General features: G+C 52.6%; 1 protein-coding gene across 2 annotated transcripts in view; it reads right to left on the bottom strand.

The window, feature by feature from the left end:
- The window catches only part of PI4KB (phosphatidylinositol 4-kinase beta), a 48,873-nt gene extending 33,263 nt beyond the window's left edge, over positions 1 to 15,610 (bottom strand). Inside the window, exons 1-3 of one of the 2 annotated variants that reach the window (XM_006275407.4) lie at positions 15,496 to 15,610; positions 14,807 to 14,913; positions 5,816 to 6,785 (exon numbers count right to left, since the gene is read on the bottom strand). In XM_006275407.4, the coding sequence (XP_006275469.1) occupies positions 5,816 to 6,757 (942 nt within the window). In that variant the 5' untranslated portion in view covers positions 6,758 to 6,785; positions 14,807 to 14,913; positions 15,496 to 15,610. The remainder of the gene's footprint in view (positions 1 to 5,815; positions 6,786 to 14,806; positions 14,914 to 15,495) is intronic. The other variant, XM_014597775.3, reaches the window with a different exon arrangement.
- Between the last annotated feature and the right edge of the window lie 4,769 nt (positions 15,611 to 20,379).

Below are 20,379 nucleotides of genomic sequence, written 5' to 3'. Positions count from 1 at the left end.
AGGCAGCCAGGCAAGAAAGGGCCAAACTCAGCCCTGGGGAAAGCTGCGAGGACTTCAATGGAAACAGCACATGGTTATAATGAGAGCAGAAAGGAGCCCAAAGTCTCAGCGAAACAACCTTAGGGTCTCCTCAAAATAAAGCGCTGCTGGGGAAACAAGGTTCACATGGACACCGAAAACCTAGTCCTTCCAGCTGAACAGCAATGTGGAGAGCAGCAGAGGCTGCAACGCTCCGAACTGGTTAACCTAGCAGAAAGGAGTTGCAGAGCAGGTTGTACAACTGCTTGATGCCAACTTTATATTTTATTAAAAGCAAATATTTCTGAGAAGGAGGTCTTTTTAAAATCTTTCCAGTGGATGGGAAACCAGGCAGGGAAGAAGGAATAAAGTCCTGATTGTGCAATTCCTGGTTGTCAGCAACAGGGCGTCTGGTTCATAGATTCATAGATGTTAGGGTCGGAAGGGACCTCAATAGATCATCGAGTCCGACCCCCTGCATAGGCAGGAAAGAGTGCTGGGTCTAGATGACCCCAGCTAGATACTCATCTAACCTCCTCTTGAAGACCCCCAGGGTAGGGGAGAGCACCACCTCCCTTGGGAGCCCGTTCCACACCTTGGCCACTCGAACTGTGAAGAAGTTCTTCCTAATGTCCAATCTAAATCTGCTCTCTACTAGCTTGTGGCCATTATTTCTTGTAACCCCCAGAGGCGCCTTGGTGAATAAATACTCACCAATTCCCTTCTGTGTCCCCGTGATGAACTTATAGGCAGCCACAAGGTCGCCTCTCAACCTGCTCTTGCGGAGGCTAAAAAGGTCCAGTTTCTCTAGTCTCTCCTCATAGGGCTTGGTCTGCAGGCCCTTGACCATACGAGTGGCCCTTCTCTGGACCCTCTCCAGGTTATCCGCATCCCTCTTGAAGTGCGGCGCCCAGAATTGCACGCAGTACTCCAACTATGGTCTGACCAGCGCCCGATAGAGGGGAAGTATCACCTCCTTGGACCTATTCGTCATGCATCTGCTGATGCACGATAAAGTGCCATTGGCTTTTCTGATGGCTTCGTCACACTGCCGACTCATGTTCATCTTGGAGTCCACTAGGACTCCAAGATCCCTTTCCACTTCCGTGCCACCCCGCAGGTCATTCCCTAGGCTGTAGGTGTGCTGGACATTTTTCCTCCCTAGGTGCAGCACTTTGCATTTCTCCTTGTTGAACTGCATTCTGTTGTTTTCTGCCCACTTGTCCAACCTATCCAGGTCTGCCTGCAGCTGTTCCCTGCCCTCCAGCGTGTCCACTTCTCCCCAGAGGTTCCTGTGGAGGTGATGGTCCAGAAGATGTGCGAGGCGCAAGAATCCTTATCGGCAGCGACTTTTACGCTACAGGAGACAGTTTGAGACCTCACGACAGAGAGAAGTGGGAATCTACGACAGCGAGGTACAGGCAAGGAGCTGTTGCCCTATGAATTCAAAAGTAGCCTTGCTCTCTGTACGGCCATGTTGAAGGTAGATGTGCTTGCTTACAAACTGGGTGGCAACACCAAAGATCCAGCTTCCCAAGCGCCGTCTATACCTGGTTGCTCACTCCACACATACTAGCAAGCTCTGGGAAGCATTCAAGCACCATACTGCATGGCAGCTGATCAGATGGGACCAATATCCAATGCATTTTTATAGTATTATTTTATAGCATTAGCTGCATTAGGACTTACTTAATCCAGGCACCAAAGGCATCAGAAACCTCTTTGGGCAAGACAGGCTCAGTAACAAGTGTCTCTCTAGTCTCTACATTTAAGGACCCAAGGTCCTTCTATAATTCATCCCTCCACACAGGGATTGTTAGCCCAGCATTTCAGTCTGGGCTAATGAATTCTTCTTTCAGACTGTTGATGAGGCTGCATCTAGTCACTTCCTTTCATCTTTGGTTGGAAATATTCAGGACAAAAAAGTCAGAGCCACCGTGACAGCAAAAAACCCCAGTGCTACCCCCCCACTTACTGCCTCCCGCGTTCATCTCCCATTCTTCTTCCTCCAGGTGCGTCCCGACAGACGGTCCATGAAGCAGGAAATTCCAGCACTACAGTAACATTCAGGCTGGCTGATGAAAGCTCACTGTCACGGCTCAGTTGTGGTCTTACCTGGGGTTTTGCAGGTTTGGGAGGAGGTGGCAGCTCATGTAGGCAACAATGGAGCCTGGGCCCTGTCCCCTTCCATGACGCACTGCTTCATGGCCCTTGAGGGCTTAACCCCATTCTCCTAACCCTCCACACACCCCTCCGGAGACTATTCCTTGTATGTCTATGCAAAACACTCAGCAACTGGTAGGCTGCCAACATGCCCATTTCACTACCTCTCCTTGCACCCCCCCCCCCCCCCCCCCAAGTCTTCTACCTTGTCCATCCCCACCCCTGGGCTCTTGTCTTGTACTCTGGGGTATAAAGACCAGCTCTTTTTTCTGTGTTGATACAGCCCCTGAAACACTGGGTTTGTGGACAGGACAACATTGCAAAGAGGTAGATATAACCCCCTGATGATGAGGATGATCCAGCCAATGCAAGGGCTTTCGACTGACCATGCAGCCAGCTTCTAGGGTAGAGGGTGGGCTGGGGACCTGGTTGGAGCCCATCAGGGCACAAACGCAGCTGAGAAGAGCCCTGAGCTTGTTGCAACTTGCAGCCAGGGCTGGGTAAAAATCTGCACGGAGAATGCTTCCCACCACCTCAACACTGCCCTAAGCACATGGATGGAGCAACTGCTAGTCAGACCTGTTTCTTCTCCCTTCAAGAGATGCCTCCTGAACCCATCTGCAAGGGGGGGGAAATTGGAGCAGCTTAGCTATATGAAACAATAGCGTTCAGGAATCTGAAGTGTCAGATGGTGGACCTGAACAGGCCATCCCAGGGCTCTTAAGCCATTCAGGCGCCAACGGGGCCTGTGTTGCACTAACCTGGCTTATGCAGTTCCGGACTGAAATAGGTTCTGAACGCTGCCAAGAGAAACTCGTCTATAATTTATGGAAGGCTTTGGTTTCCCCGACGCAAGCAGCCGCAGCCAACCCAAGTAGAGGAAACCTCCCAGCATCCTGCTTCGCAGCAGCCAGTGGTTTTCGACCAAGCTGTCAGCTGGCAGGGATACGAAAGACTCCTTTGCAAATGGTACGTTTCCCCTGGCTCGTGCTCCAAAGGTGGAATTTAGCATGAACATCTGGGGAGTGGTAGAAGATAGGTTTAAATAGTTTATGGGATGAGCTGCAGTCAGCTAACACAACAAAAAAATGTGTGTTGCTAGACTCCCTAATCATAGAGCAGATGCAGGATGGCTGTCACAGGTGCAATGCACACAGGGAATGCACAGCCCTCATAAACTACTTGAGTAATCCCCTGCAGAGGCAAGACAGCGGAAGGGTGTCCTGCCAAGAGTGCCAGCATACATGCTTTGCTGTTGCACCATGACTCACAAGACCTTTAATGTCTAGGCAAGTGATTCTCAACCAAGTGATGCAACACCCTGGGTCACCTCAAGACCCTTGCCAGTGCTGCAGGAAGCCACACAACATTAGCACGGTTAGATGTGCAAACATGATTCACAAGTGATTTCAAATAGGAATCCACACTATTAAAACCACTCTGCCCTGCTGGGATCTTTCCACGTTCTTAGCACCAGAAGAACTGCTTTATTATTTTTCCAGAGTTGAAAAGTGAGAGAAAACCAAGAGCTGACATTTTCCGAGAGGGGTCTCAAGTCTAGAAAGGTTGTGGAACCACTGGCCTAGACAGAGGAGAGAGGGAGGAAAACCCACATCTCCTCTGAAGAGACAACTAGCCTCCTGCCAGAGTAAGCAGCTGGGAATGCAGCTCCTCTACCTGGGAAGGAAGGAGGTGCTGAGTCAACCCCATCTGGATTTAAACTCGGCCACAACAAGCATGGCTCCCAGCCGGCTGCAATGTGACTCACCAGCTCAAGAGCATTTCAGCTTTTGGAGCAAATATTACTGAAGGCTCTCTGATCTGTGAGCATAGCTCACTTTCGGTGCCCTCGACATCTCTTCACCTCCCCAGCCCCTTTGCTCCCACTATCAGACACATGCCACTGAAAATATACCCCATGCCTCTCATTACATCACTAACCCAAAGACCCCACAGGGTGGGGACAGCAAGGTCAGCTGAGAGCAGGACAATGAAACTCTGATTCCCCCCCTGCCACCCTCAGCCCCGGAGCTCTGGGCAGCATCAAACTTGCCAGCTGAGAAGCAGATGCCTCCAGATGAATACTGTAAGAAACATGGCTGAAGGGGAAACACGAGGAATACAAGCAGCACCGAGCTCGCTCCTAGGGCACAAAGGGCAGCACATGGAGGAGGGCTGCACCAAGCCCACGTCTGCCTACATGACTTCTCCATGTTTAAAAGGAGTCAGCTAACCCAGCTCTGGTCATGAGGCTTGGGAGATGGACAACACCAAGGTGGAGAAGCGAAGACAATGACACCAGACTCCAAGGACAATTGCTGCGGATGGTTTAGCCAGGGCTGAGCCTGCCCTGAGAAAGGGCTGGACTAGACATGGCTTCCAGAGAGCCCTGCTAGTCCAACTCCTCCATGATTCCCTCATGCAGCGTGACCTGCCTAGCTCAATGGAGTCTGACCTCCCCCATCTTAGGGCCAGGAGAAAGGAGGACTTGTCACAATACCAGGTTCCTGCAACAAGAACAGCAGTCGCCATGGACAGGCCAGGACTGCTGTTCTTACAAGCAGGGACAATGCTCCTTGCAGACAGTGAGGGGGAACCAAATGGACAGAGCCATCCAGGAGTCTCTGCACAATACCAGGTGCCTTCGCTTAAGGTTACCTCCTCTTTAAATAGCACTGATTCCTCCTTTGTGGGACCTAGGAAGGGCAGCCATAGCACCTCCTCTTCCCCTGCATCTATCACCCCAGTCACACCAACTAGTAACCACCCTCTCTGCAGCCCTTTCCTCAGTCAATATAAGGCAGGGGTCGGGGGCAGAAATAAATTCTGCAGATGCTTGAAACACTTGCTCTGTTTGCATCACGGCCGCAGTTTCACGCTGCTCCTCTGATGAGCTCCCACATCAGTGAACAGAAGGACCAGCCTGGAGAAAGGAGCTAGCCTGTGTTTTGCTGACATGTATGTAATCAGTTTATCAGAGGAAGAATAACACTCACACAGCCAGAAGGGGTTGGGGGCAATGCCATGTACCAGCAAGGACCAATCCATACACAGCACCCCCAGACTTCTACAACAGCTCATCCTCCTACAGGAGCCAAACTCAGAGCTAGGGAGCAGGAGACTGGCTTTACTTTGAGACTACCACTGGATCACCAACACATCGCCCCTCACAAAGGCCCAGCTTGCCTTTCTAAGGGCTTTTGAGATGGGAGGAGGGGAGCCATTTTTGCAGAGACAAAACAACACTGAGAAATTAAACACTTGTCCACAGTCATTCAGGAAGTGGACGGCTTGGAGATCTAGGCCCAGGCGCCAAAGTCCCCACCCTGTTGCCTCTGCTCGTCCATTAAAGATGGGTAATGAGCTTCACCCACCACTGCAAAGCACCTGTAGCCCTCTGAAACCAAAAGTTGCAGAGAAGGGTAATGTCTGTACCCCTGGAAGGATGGGTAGCATATTTCCCAGCCAGTCCTACTGTAACACAATGCCAGTTTGCTTGAGAAAGGAAAGGCAACTTACACTGTGCCAGCTAAAAGAAACACCTCTAGCAAAGGATAAGCTGAGAACCAAACACACGTGTGGTGTTGCAAACACTCCTTTAGACCAGAGCACTTTAAAAAGATGTCAACGTTACCTCATCCTCACTCTCCACCTTGGGATTGCTGGCGGTCCGTTTCAAGTTGCTGCTCAGGCTGACGCTAACCGTAGCATCTGACTTGGAGCGCTGGTGAGTCCTTTTGGAAGGCGAGAGCCCCGTGTCAGGAGCTGGGCTCAGCGACGGTAGCTCCCTTTTCTTGTGAGCTGGCTTCAGCTCATCGGAGAGGATGAGCTTACGCAGCTTGGACCCACGGGAGTGTCGCTGAGTGGAGATGTGCATGTCTGAGGAGTAGGCGCCCAGCAGCAGGGCGCACTGCAAGGAGAAGTTGATGCTTTGCCGGCAGCGGTGCACGATGTAGGGCTTGATGGCATCCCCAACGTCCTCATCCATGTGGATGTACATATTGAGCAGCTGGGGCAGGTAGAAGTCCACGTCCTCGTTCCTGAAGCAGAACAACCTGTTCCCAATGTATGCTTGTACCCCGGGCTCCTTTGAGTTGTACAAGTATGAGATGGCCATGGAGATATCAAAGAGTTTGGACTCAAAGAGCCGGAGCAGCCAAGACTGCTTAGCAGAGTTGTTCTTCTGCCGCCTCCGGGCGCTCTTCACCGTGTTGGCCACAGTCTCATCCTCCTCCTGGATCTTGGAGGGTGTACCTGGGGGGTCATCCAAGCACTTGATTTCACAGCCCTGTCCCAAGTCTCCATTAGGCAGCTCCACACGGCTCCGCAGAGCAGCCTCTGCTTCACTGCCCCTGCTTTGTTTTGCCAAGCAGTCCGGAGAGATGCCATGCATCAGCTTGACCTTCTCTAGGACTTCCTCACAGGCTTTCTTCGCCACCTCGGGGTCGATGACAGCCAGCTCCCCCACGCCTTCCGTGATGACACTGAGAGAGGTCCCGCCATTCCCCTGGGAAGCTGGGCTGGATGACTTGTCCAAGGGTCTCCCAGGGGCTGGGTCTAGGATCGCGTCACCCATAGCAGTGGCAGGTCTGCACACTTCAAAGCTGAAATGAGAGCAATGAGAAAGGTCAGCAGTGATAGTTCTGGGAAGGGGAGAGCCCCTGGCTACCTACTCTGAGCAGCCTGCAGGAGGTTGACAGGATTTGAAGGGGACTGGGAAGAATTTAGAGGCGACGCTATTTGATGTGAACACGAGCAGCATCTCAACTCTACAGAGAGCCCCCATACCAGAGAAGCAGGGCTGGAAGGGACCTCCAGAGGTCATTGGTCCAACCCCCATAGCAGCACACCTCAACTCGTACAGATGATCCCTACTATATATGAAGCTTGCACTCCTGTAGGTTATCCCAGGGGAAGGCACGCTTGGATTTTTAACTGTTTCTTCGTGTCCTTCCACCCACCCTTGAACGTGAGTCGTAAACATTTACCAACCCCAACACCCAGATTCCACTCGCCCACTGTTACCATGACAATAAAAAAAATTGAGCAAACAAAAGAGAAATAACCAGGCTGCTTTACTCAGCCTCCTGCTACAGGCATTTTGCAAGATTATATAGCCATTAATGGGATTAGAGCCTTCAAGGCCCAGGTGGGTGTATCCAGAATGCTTTGTTCAGGGCTAGCACAGAATAGAAGATGGGCAAGGTGGGATTTATCATTTAAACTTCCCTTTCTGACCGGCACTCATGAAAAATACCTAGTGCTTTCAGCTCCAAATCTTCCAACACCAATGGGAAAGCATTAGCCCTTGTTCTAGATTGGGAAATCAAGGCAGGGAGAGGCCGGATGAGTCACTCAAGGGCAAAGCGTGACACTCATACAGAGCAGGGACAAGGATTCTTGCTCCTAAGCCCCGAGTCTAACCCCAGGCCAAGCTCCTCCTCCTCCACCCCGTGCTCTAGCTAGCAGAGATATTAAAACCAAGTTGCTCAGATTAAGCAGCAGTTCAGATATTTGCATTTAGTGCTGCTTTTTCAAATTGAAAATAGCTCCAGAGTTGCAAAAGCTTCCTGGTTTTGTCGCCTTGGTTTTACAAACTTCTCATCACAGCCAGCCAAAAATAATAAGAAAGGAGCCCGATGCCAAGTGGAATTGTCCTTTTCCAAGAGGGACACAATCTCTCCAGCATGTTGCTGTTATGGGTTCTGACCACTCTCCTTTGCTGCATGCACTATGCAACAAGCGAACTCACAATAGCTGGAAGGCTGTGCCACCCTTCTCTGAAATGCCTGCATGTTTCATCAGGCCTGCTGTTCTCCCCACTTTCAAGCCCAGTGTAGCGGAAAAAATGACTTTCTTTGAAAAAAGTTCACTGAGCAATTTTCTCTGCCCGCCTGTTCCCAGTTTGACCCCAAATCTGTATTTACAGCTGGCAAACTCCATGCTGGCAGGTCACAGGTCCTGGAAGAAGATGCTTCCCTGCTAATTTAATGATTTGCTTCCTATCTATTTTTAAGAGCAAATACTAAGTGACCCATGCCATGAACCACTCAAGGAGAAGCAGCCACATGGTTATTTCCACACCCTTCCAGAAACACGCCAATGCTGCCTGTCAATTCAGAAGAGAATCCAGAAACAAAGACCCCGGGGGACCTTTCAGAAGTATTACAACTGCTCAACCAAAGCCAAACAACTAGGGACTAAAGGACTGGTTCAGCAGCCTAGGTGCAGCTCTGCTTCCCAGTCCATGACAGAGCCACTGGTGCTGGAAGGGAGCCCCAACTATATGCACCTCATCTCTAAAATGGGGTATTTCCCCACATTCCAAGGGAAATCAGGATGATCTTCCATTATGAATATCGTCTCCATTGCCAGAGTACTTGGGGCTTTACCATCTTTAGACAGTTCCCCTCACAAAACCCCTGCCAGGGAAAAGAGGACTTGTACTCCGATTTTACAGAACAGAGGCACAAAGACTCCGTGCAAATCTACACTGCCCAAAACAACTCTGTGTGGCCATGGAAGCAGTACCCCTCCACAGGCTAAAATAATCTGCTTTTCACTGCTACAGAGATGGACCCACAGTCACAGGGACTGTTTTCCAAGTCCTAAGCCAGTGTTTTGACACCGAGTCACCCCACCTCCCTTTTGGGAGGCAAGAGCCATTACAATTCACACCTCGCCATCTTCAGCCAACAGAACAATTGAAAAGGAACAAATTTATCTGGTGGAGAAACCGGTGCCAAAACCAAATAAAAATGGTGATGTCTGAAGCATCTCCACCATGGTGTTTTTATAAACTGAAGGCTTGCACTTCTGTTTAAAAAGGGAAGATTTAAAACATCTTTCATTATAGCCTCTGGATAAAAAGGCCTGACCGAATTCAGCAAGGTTCTCTCAAACCCCTTTGCCATGTGAAGCTCTGTAAACTACATCTTTCCTCTCTTCTGGACAGCAATACTATACAGCAGTTCCCTTTGTGCATGCCATTTCCTTTGGGCTGTATCCCACATGCTTTGAATACTTGTGGTAATTAGATTCTAAAGACCCTGAAAATGCAAGGAAGTCATTTTTCCCCCTTCTTAGCAAGCCCTGCCCCATACTACGCCACCTCCAGGATGCTGACAAGAGCTCTGCCTGCAAAACAGATCCCAAGCATGCTGCTATTTGAGGGGGAATGGGGGCAAAAAGCAGGCATTTGTAACTTCAGAGAGCAACTGCAAGGGATTTCAGCTTGGAAAAAACAAGCCTGGAATCCCCAGAATGCTGAACTGAAGACAACTGCAAGGACAAGCACAGGCTAATAAGAATCAGCTGTGGCACTTTCTTTTTTTTGTTTTTTTAAAGCATCCAGCCCCAGATCAGTAGCTACATGCTGGGTGTAAAAGCACCTTTTGGCCCAAGTGACCCTGTCACCCCTCACCAGTGCAACAATCTCACGGTTCAGCTGCAGAGGCTCTCACAGGCCCAGGCTGGCTGTTCCATTAGACTCGGAAATGCTTTTCACAGCTGTATAAGGAAAAAAAAATCCTGGAGGGGTTTGATCCAACTGCCTCCCCCCCCCACACACTTATTTGGAACTTAAATACATGATAGCAAGGAAGGAAACACACCCCTGAGGTTAAGTTGCCAGACTTGAACTCAGCGCCCCCAAACATTCCCTGCTCCGCTCTGCCACAGGTTTTCAGAGTGACCCTGGACTGATCACTTCACCCCTCCATGCTTCAGTTTCCCAACATAAGATGGGGATAATACATCCAGTGTCTGCCCCCTTTATCTTCCTCTCTTACAGCAAGGAAATTTGGTGCCTGGGAACAAGCCTCTATCCAACTTGGGTACTGTCATACAAAAAAAGGACTGATACCGAGTACAGCTAAGGTGCTCTTCCACGCTGGCTTTGCATCACGTGAGCCACAAGTGAGGCTGGAAAGGGAATAAATATGATAGGGTTGTATTGCAACTCTCTTGAGTCTGCTCAGGAAGATCATGGGTGAAATACTGCCCTCTTAAACCCTTCACATATTCTGTGACTTAGGATGTAGCACCCAAGGCTTACTGGATGCATCACCCAGACCCCATCAGGGCAAACAGGGCTTCCAGCACTAGTCATCTCAGCCCCTGAAACCTAGAGATTTCCCAAGGGCTGGGAGACCTCCCCAGATTCCTGGCCCACCACCAGACCCCCGCCTTTGGGGAAGCAATGCCTGTTTAGGAATAATATGGCAAGAGACAGACAAGACCCACAACTGCTCAGGGGACACCAGACCACAACAAGCCAGCTCCACCCTGCAGACCAACCCTTGGGCGCTGTAGTTTGCATCCCAGGCCCTTCATCTTCTTTTGCTTTTCCACAGTTCTGGCTTCCAGCCGCTGCTTGAATCACCCTGCCAGCCCCTAAAGCCCCTACTTACACCTGGTCTGATCACAGATTTATCTGCAGCAGGGCAGCCAAGAAGCTGTCCTGTCTCCTTCCATCAATGCTCCACAAGGTTCCAGCTAGGGAATCCATTCCCTGCTGCTGCCTCCTCTCTGCATTTTTCTGTGGTTCACATCATCATTTGTTAAGCACATTACGATGCACTATTTACCTCTGTTTGCAGCTGAGATCTCAGCACATCTCCCCACTTTCTAAATCACTGTGCTCAATAAGATAAAAAAAACTCATCAGCTCAACACAATGAAGCAATAGCGTCTGGAAAACAGGCTGGGCTGAATTCATGCAACTCCTCCACCCATGGTGATGACAGGGCCAAGTTTCTCCCTGGTGAAGCTTCGCTTGAAGTCAGCAGCCAAATGCAACATAAAAGGAAAGTCCAGCTCCCAAGCGTGCGACGGCCAAGTTACTGACTCAATTAAAGTGTTCAGGGCTCTCTCCAGAGGTGACAACAGCAGAGGAAGGTGCACTGGTTGAAGACTGTGGCATTTAAAAGAGTGGCCTGCTCCCGCCTGCCTAGAATAAAGAACGAGAGCCCTGAAGCAGCAAGACAGGCGAGCCAGCAGGAGCCCAGGAGGGAGAGTCCCCGAGACATCTGGTCTCCATTACACTGCATTACTTCTTGTTTTGCTCAGCATTTATGGTTCACTACATCTCACTCCAGCTAGAGAAAGACCACACTGATCAAGACTGGATGGCGGGGGAAATCTATCAAAGTGATTTCAAGCCGGGTGGCAGAATGCTTCCTCGGCAGCTCTGCCCTTGCTACATCAACCCTGAACTGGCACCTCACTTCTCAGGGTGCTCTGTAATGCTTTGCGAACATGACAGCTTGTCATCCCGAGACATATCACTCTTACTGTATTTCACAGCATACAAGATGCATCTGTGTCTAAAACACACCACCCCAAAATAGGAAAAAGCATGGGGGGGGGGTGGAAAATTAACAGAAGTTGACCACAATTCAATTACTCTTTGTTATGTAGCTTTGATGTATAAGATACACTTTCATTCTTGGTTTCCCCTTTCAGGGAAGAAGAAACACATTATGTACTGGGAAATGTAGTCCTTTTTTAAAATAAAGACTGGTAAACTGAGGCATGGAGAAGGGGCAGCAGCCTGCTGGCAATCACACAGTGTTCTGCCACAGTGCACATGCAGGCCACATTTAAAACAATTATCAGGAGAGAGACCACCCCCTCAAGCAGGGGAAAGGAAAACAATTCCAGTATGAAATCCCTTTAACAAGAGATTCTCCTCTTGGCGTCAAGGCAGATAGATTACCAGCCATTTTCACACCTGGCTGCACTAGATGAAGGCTGAACACGCTCAGGACAGCTTACTGCATTTAAGCACACACTCCAGACACACCCTGGGGATGGGCCAGCCCGGCAGGTTGCCCCTGCTCTGCAATGAGACCTTTCTTGAACTGCTTTTTCACACAAACTGGAACACCCACCCCCATACTTAGCAGAGGGAGAGGATAATGAAAAAGGCACAGAGAGCAGCAGCTATTTGACGCAGAGTGGGAGAGCTGAGAGGGACTGGTTTGCACAGCGGGAGACACAGAGGGTAGTACTAGGCCTGGCAGTGTGAATGGGCAGGGGGACTGGTACTACAGCCTCAACCCTGCTTCAGACCCACAGCCAGAAAGGTCCCTAGTGCATGCTCAACTTGCTCAATTCTCTGATGGTGGCCCCCAAGTCCTTGCACTCACTTCGATGTCTGGCCAAAACCAGGGTCTTCATGCTACAATGCCAGGGGGCAAAATGAGAGAAGGGGCCCCAGAACCCAGAGCCAGCTAGACTGTTAAACCTCTTTATTTACACTCTCCAGCTCTTCCATCTGGTAAAGAGTGGCAGTCAGCAGGAGAGGCAACCGTGGGCTCAGCCAAGTGGCACATCCAGCAACAGAACCCAGGAGTCCTGCTCTAAGCACGAGAGTACTTAGGACTCCTTAAGCTATGGATAATCACCCTTTGGAGACTCCAGACACGTCAAGGTCGCTAGCAGCGTTTGGGCCAACCGATGTACAGATGCTCCCTCCCCCCGTAACACTAATCCAGATCTTCACCACCTCTAAATCCGTATGCTTAGCCTTGGCCATGCTGGGCCAGGCACAGCATTCCCGAGGCAGCAGGCACACAGGGATTTCACATGATGCTCTTGCGTGAGAGTCAGAGCAGCAGCTAGAGGAACCGGGTACAGGTGGCTCCATCTCACTCAGACTTGGCCCCAAGCTTACACAATCCCTTTCAGCCCCAGCCCAGTGCCCGGCCACATGAGCAGTGTGGTTATAACGCAACATGCAGCTTCCAGGGCAGGCCTGGACTTCAAATATCTGGGCACACGGGCTGAAGTTCCTGCTACCATTCGGCCTCAGAAAAACGTATGAATGCCAAACATTTGACATCCCTTCATGGTTTCTCAAGGCTCCATTTCAGATGGGGGTCAATTTAGCTCTCTCTCTGCTATTTAACTAGTAACAAGTCAGACCTTTGTGCCATCAGGACAAGGGGGCAGCCCTAGATTGGGAAGAAGGCACAAACAACAAGGCAGGAGAAGCCAGAAGCCAGCCATTATAAAACTGATTTCAACAACCTCGCTCTGTAAGCGCGATAGGGCACAGAGGAGAGGAGCAGCAAGGTTCTCACGCAAAGGACTCTGCATTCAGTCTCTGCATTAATACTTTGCACCTTCCAGAGACCAAGGCATTTAGCCTTCCAGTCGCACAATGAAGAGGAAACTGAGGCGCAGAGCACAACTGGCCAGATCACACAAACAGCAGCAGGAACCCCTAGCTGCCTCACTGTCCCCACTCTTCCCCTCTCCAAAAAGCGTAAGACAGGACTGGAAAAAAAAAAAAATCATGTGTTTTTCAAAACAAGCTGCTGATTTACTTTTCCAGCACTAAAAGGCTTGAGGCCCAGTCTCTGGAAGCACAAAGCTGTCCCAGCTCTCACTGACCAACAGGAGCTTGAGGCATTCAGGAAGGAGGCCTTCACAGTCCAGACTACGCAGCATTTGGAAACAAGTCAGACCAAGTCTGGAGGCAGTCTCAGAAGACACAGCACACGCTTCTTCAGCTCGACTGCAGCAGCAACTCGGGCAACCTGGTACTGGCAGCAATGCTTCAGAACAACCGGCCCTTCTCCACACCTCTCATCTCCAAGCCCTTTCTAACCAAGTCATTACTAGCCTCCTTTATTAGGGATAAAGGAAGGTCCCACGACAAACAGGTGAACGGCATAATCCGGTTTTGCACGCTCTAATCCAGTAACCCCAATCATTAGGTCCAAATGCTTCGCAAGATGAGACCTTGAAGTGAGCAGACAGGGGACAGCTGGTCCCCAGGGAGTTTCTTGGCTTCCACAAGTCAGAAGATACTTTTTTACCCAAGGTCCCCGGAAGCTCACATTTCTAAATACACAATTTAATACCAAAACTGCATTTCAAAGCTTGTCTAAGTCCACCCCTACCATGCAGCCGGTGCAGTAAAAGACAGCACCCACAAAAACCCCTGCCCCTCATACATTTCCTGGATCATCACAGCTACATCAGTCCAACACTGGCATTTTGAGATCAGACTGTGCCTCTGGCTGGTAGAAGCATCTAAACCAAGAGGTCAGGTGCAGCTGACCCTCGGCTACACAGAGATCCAAACTCAGCTGGGACACAAGGGGTGCCGTTCAGACTGCTGCAGCTACCACCACCCAGAGGAGGGTGCAGACTTGAACCCCAACTCTGCTGAGCACTTACTGTCCCCCAGGCAACTCTGTGCAGCACTGACCGCTGGCCTCACACATCAAGCGCAGCATTGCTCTTAAATCCTTGGGCGTCTCTTTCAGGTAACAGCAAAATGCAGGAGGGACAAGCCGGCCCAGGGGAGGGTGTTGGGGTGGGCCCCTAGTTTGCCTTGAGCCCTAGCCAAGTGCAATAGAAAGAAGATGATGGGGGGCTGCATCCTGTTCCCAAGAAGCTGCTCTGCACCAGAGCCCCCCGCACCCAGCGACCTGCAGCAGATACACCACTGACTACACAGCGAGAGGGGTCCTGGGCCAGGATGGCTCCAGATCCCGGCCCCACCTATGGACCTCCCGCAGCTCCTTATAGCGTGGTCCAAACCCACCCCAAAGCTGCTTGGACAAAGCTGGAGGCACGGACAGGACAGGGCTGTGCGCTGGGGCATTACCTGAGGCGCTCTCCCCCGACAGGGCCGCTGCTGCCTCCACGTGTGCTGCCCCGCGAGGCCGGACGAGCCGCTCATCTTCGCACCGCGTCAGAGACGGTCCCCACAGGCTAGCGGAGAGAAGGCAGCGAAGGGCCATGAGGGTCCGCTGGCACCAAGAGACCCCCCAGCCCGCCTGGTGGACGCGCTCCCCCCACATGCGCACACCCCCCAGAACCCCGTACACACACACACACACACACCCTACTCTCTCATCGCAACAGGCAGGTTCCCACACTTGCACACATGCGCCTGCATGCATCCCCCCACATACACCACACACCCCCCCCCCCAACACCCACAGGTGTGCACACACCCTTACAACCCCATCCCCCACAGGTGCACGCACACACGCTCCCCCACAAAACACAAATGCACCTCCCCTCACACCCACAACACCCACGTGGGCACACACATCTCTTACATCCCCTCACACTCACGTACATGGCCCCCCCGCACACCTATGTGCGCACCTCCCCCCGCGTCCACTGGCGCACACGCACTTTGCCTAACGCCACAAGCTCACACACGCCCGTGCCCCCCAACACACGCACAGCGCACACCGCACCCTGACACACCCCACACACAAATCACACACGCACCCTTGCACCCCACCACACACGCACGCACCCCCACCGCACGCGCACGCACACCTGCACGCCCCGCCGCCGCGCTGGGTCCCGCAGGCCCGGGGTGGCCGCGCGCCGCCTGAGGGTCCTTCGAGCGCGCGGGGGCGGGGGCGAGGCTTCCCCCACCGCCTCGGAGTCCGGAGCCGCCTATGCGCATGCGCCCGCCCCGAGCGCCCGCCCCTTTCACCCGGGAGGACGGGGGAGGGTACTGGGGGGGGGCGAAGGACCCGTGCACCCATAGACGCCGGTGGGCCTGGGAGGGTGGCTATCGCGCTGCCTGATCAGGAAGGGCCTAGTCAGGTTGCAGTGCAGCGGCGTTGCAAAGGGAAATAAACCGCACGTCACGGGGAAGGCGGGGTGGGGAGCATGTTGCTGTCTGTAGCTGGCAAGGCGCCGGGGGCCGTTTGCGTTGCACCCATTTCACAGAAGGGAAGACTGAGGCACGGTGGCCCCAAGGGCATTCCAGGGGCCAGGAATCCCTGTGCGTGGGCTAGGGCTGCTTCCAGAAGCCCTTGGAGGTACCCGCCTGCCCCTTCTGCTGGGCACCCAAGGGAACTGGGGATGCGTCTGGCTGCCCACCCCGCCGGCAGGACTGGGGGTGCCCGCGGTGCCGCCTCAGCCCCTCGCGCAGTCACGGGCCAGCCCTGCGATGCCCGTGGCCAGCTCGTGGTGCCAGGTTCTGCCAGTGCACATTCGAGAGCCGTATCGGAGCGTCACCCCGCGGCATCGCAGCCATCACTGCCCTGGCTCCGCGTTGCTTATTGAGTGTGAACCCCGCCTGGGCCTGCGGGCAGCACGAGCCGTCCAGGGGCCAGCCCTGCCGACCAGGCCATCGAAATCCTAGAGCCGCGGGGCTGGAAGGGAGCTCCCGAGGTCACATCTAGTGCAACCCCCCAGCCGAGGCGGGATCAGCCCTGTCCAAACCATCCATCATCCGAACTCTTCGACCATCAACCCTGACACAACAGAACCCTGCCCCAGGGAAAGCCAGGGGACTGCGGCAGCAGCGTCCTGCTGCTGTAAAAACATTGTTAATAGACACTAAAGAGCTCCCAGGCTGAGGCCGTGCATGCCCTTGTACAGAGGAAGGCAAAACCCACCAGTCCGGACCAGTCTGACCGGGGGGAAAATCCCTTCCTGACCCCAAATATGAAGTTGGTCTGACCAGGGCTAGGTTAACAATTTAGTGAGCCATTTATATAACTTTTTTCACTCAATAATTATGTAAAATAAGCACCACTGGGTCCCCTGCTTCACGTAGGGCCCCAAGTATGTGCCTAGTTTGCCTATACATTAATCCAGCCCTGGGTCTGACCCTGAGCAAAGGGGCAAGACCCTCTAGCCCAGTGGTTCTCAACCTTTTTTGGACCAGGACCCATTTGGAGATATCCTGACCTAGTGCCCCTCACTCCTGATCTGGTGCTCCCTGGCCTCAGCCCCCAGTGTGTGGGGCAGGGGGTGGGTGTGTGGGACACAGGGCCCTAAGCAGCCCCCTGCAGACTGGAGCTCTGCCAGCCTGCAAAGGAAAAGCCACGGTTTCCCACCTTTTTCTTTAAAGGAGAATCCATTTTAGAAGTTTGGTCACAACCCAGAGGTTGAGAAATGCTGCTCTAGCCAGGACCCTCCAGCTTTGGTGCCAGCAGGAGCACTGGCACAGGCCAGTCCCCAGTCCCAGCCTGGGTTGCAGCCAACACCCAGTGCCTTTGAGGGAGGCTTAAACCCTCCCTGATACATGGAGCAGAAAGAAGTTGGGGAAACCAACAAAGCCTGGGGGACTGAGAAATCCCCACAGCAGAGCACAGGCATCAATTGCTAGGTCATCTCCGACTAGTGGCTGTGCAGCCTCCTCTTGAACACCTCCAGTGATGGAGCGTCCACCTCTTCCCTTTCATCTATGCCATGAGCTCCCTGCTCTAACAGCAAGGTTTTTCCTGATCTCCAATTTAAACTTACTTTGCTGCAACTTCAGAGCTGTACCCCCAGCCCCATGCCAGATCTAGTGCACTCCAACCAGCTGCACACAGCACCCACCCCAGAGCAGCTCAAGTGGGGGGCGCTGCGTGTGGCATGTCCTGGACCCCACACATGGGGCATGTCTGGTACACATCACATATGGTGTGTGGGCCAACTCCAGACCTGGGAACAACACGGGCTGGATAATGGGGCTCTGTGGGCTGCGCCATTGACACCCCCAATCTAGCACATGTATTAACAGCATCAAAGCTGATGGCACAGGGAGCCTTTGTAGTGAGCAGACAGGGCGGTCGTGTTACATGATGCACTTGCTGCGCTTTGTCTGTCCGGTATTTGTCAAGTCTCTGTTCATCTCTTGGCTGGAGCAGGGAACTCTTAGAAGCGATTGCATGAAGCTGGCTCCCCAGTGCCCCACTCTCCCATCCCACAGCCCTGGGAGCTGGGGTCCCCTGCAGGTAGGTGGAAATCTCTTGCTTTGCAGGGTTTTGCAAAGTGAATCAAGGATGGGCAAGGATCAGGATACATCTGTGACCCCTTGTGAGCCATGCAGTTGGCAAAATACAGCTGCGCACAGGCCTTTTAGATGGAGAAAGCATTGATGCAGGCAGAAGTCTTCAACCTTGCTAGCTCATTTGCTGTTAATTCATGATGCTAAGTCCTGGAGGAATCAAACAGCAGCAGGTGGGGGTTTGCCCCCTGTTCGAATCTCTGCTTAGCAAACAGGTCGGATCCCTCTTAGCTTCTCCCCAGGTCCCTGCAGCCCCAGGCCGTGTCCAGCTTTCCACTCCTTCCCTGGACTTTTTTCCTGCTTCTCTCACATAACCAGCACCCAGCCTAGCCCATGAGGTTTCTGGGCACCGTCCTGCCTTTGCTTGGCTACTGCCAGTTGCCAGTGTTTGGCTTGGAGACCACTGTTGTTTCATTGAGGAAGTAAATTCTTTCTTTTCAGCTCTTTGAAGAAAAGGCTGGCGGTTAAACCAACTCATCCAGCCACACTTCATCTCCCCCATGACATATTTATTTAATAAGTACATAGCAGGAGTGAGTAAAAACCAACAAGGTTGGGGCTGGGGTTCTATGACTAGACAGTCTTTGCTCCAAGGAGCTTACAGTCACCAGCACCATACATAGCTGGAAGATGAGCCTGCAACTTCCTCCCTGCCCCAAGCTGTGAGGATGACATATCTGCAGCAAGGAGTTCAGCTGACGGGCAGGTGAGATGTACCTGAGGTGGGAGGATGTTCTTTCACAACCAGCTGAGTGCATTGCAACACCTACGCCCCTGTGCTACACTGGAGCCTGGGAAACCTGGAACACGTGCCTGGGGTGGTGCTGAGCTCTGGGACAGAAATGACATCTGGACAGCAGAGATGAGCCCAGAAAACCAGGCCTCTAAACTTCAGCAAGTGGAAAATACAAAGCGGCAGCTCCCTGGTGCCAGAATGCAGATACCCCTGCTTTGTGTGCGTGTGTCGGGGGGGATGGTTAAAATCAGAGAGGATATTTCTGGCTTCCAGGGCAGGAGAAGCAACTTTGTGGGGCTGGCTGCATGTCCTGAGCACGGCCCTGGGATATCACACATGCATGTGGACGGGCAGGGCAGCTGTCAGCTGGCACAAGGTTTTCCAGTAATAGTCACACTGCTTGAGTCAGCAGCAAGGCCCCCCACCCCACCCAGTGGCATGACAGGGCAGCTGCCCTGGACTTCCCTCCATGAGCACCTGGCACTGCTGCTATGTGCTGGCATTCATGAATGGCAGCAGAGGTTGCAGTTGTAGGAGTTCAGGATCGGCTTGGGTTCAGATTCCAGGCTGCTTGTCACAGTGTCAGGCTGCAGCCGATGAGGCCTGAATCCCAGGTCTCCACTCTACCCAATGGGCCCTAATTCCTCCTCAGGACTAGGATGAGAACCCAGGAATCCTGACTCCTCACCCCCATGGCTGTAACCACTACAGCCCATCCTTTCCCCAGATCTAGGCCCAGAACCCAGGAGTCCTGGCTCCCAGGTCCTTGCTCTAACTCCTAGATCTACTTCCCCCTTGGGACTAGCAAAGGAATCCAGGTGTCCCCAGGCTCCCTTGCTGTAGCTGATGAACACCAGCCTGTTCCTGGAGCTGAGAGAAGAATCCATGTGGCTGCTCTCTCAGCCACATACCCATCTTTCCACTCAGAAACCTGAGCAGCCACAAATGAGCTTTAAAAGGGCTCAGGCAGGCAGTGCTAGGGACCCGTCCCGCCCAGTCATGTGCTGGGAGCCAGAGGCAGGGGTACCCCAGAGTCTGCCAGGATGCCATGAGTCACTGGGAAAGCCCCGTGATTCCCATGACAGCTCAGGCTCCACAGTGGCAGGTTGGGGTGCAGGGCAGAAGAGGCTGCCCTGGCTCTGCTAGCAAACACCTTCCCAAAGCAGAGGGCTTTCTCCTCTTCACCCACTCCCCTCCTGATGTCAAGGCCTTGCAAGCAGAGGTGGCAAATGAGTTCTAGTCATTTCATTCCTGGCCCATGGTTAACACCCAGAGGATGCAGCTGAGCCCCATGGCACCAGGTGCTGTACAGAGCCAGGGTGAGAGATCCTTCCCTTCCCCAGCTGAGATCAAAGCCCCATGGTGCCAAGAGCTGCCCAGACCCTGAAGGAGCTACCACCTGCCCCAAGAGCTCCCAGTCTGACTGAACACAGTACAGGAAGAGAAACTGAGGCAGTAGATTCTGTTTTTACTTACAGCTCCCTCAAGCTCTTTTATCCATTTGCAAGCCCACATCCCCCCTCTCTCTCCCTCTCTCCCCAGCTGTGCCTGAGCTCCCTGTGTGCTCGGAGGCGGCCACAAGCTGGATCTCATTCATGCTGGCATCTGTCCAGGTCAGCTCCATTGAAAGTCACTCCAGATTTACACCTGTGTAAACAGGAGTGGAATTTGGCTGGTGCCATTGGCAGAC

The sequence above is a fragment of the Alligator mississippiensis genome, chromosome 15, assembly GCF_030867095.1.
Source record: "Alligator mississippiensis isolate rAllMis1 chromosome 15, rAllMis1, whole genome shotgun sequence".
NCBI lineage: Eukaryota > Metazoa > Chordata > Crocodylia > Alligatoridae > Alligator > Alligator mississippiensis.
Note: the sequence above shows the minus strand (reverse complement) of the source record. Positions and strands in the feature narration are given on the sequence as shown.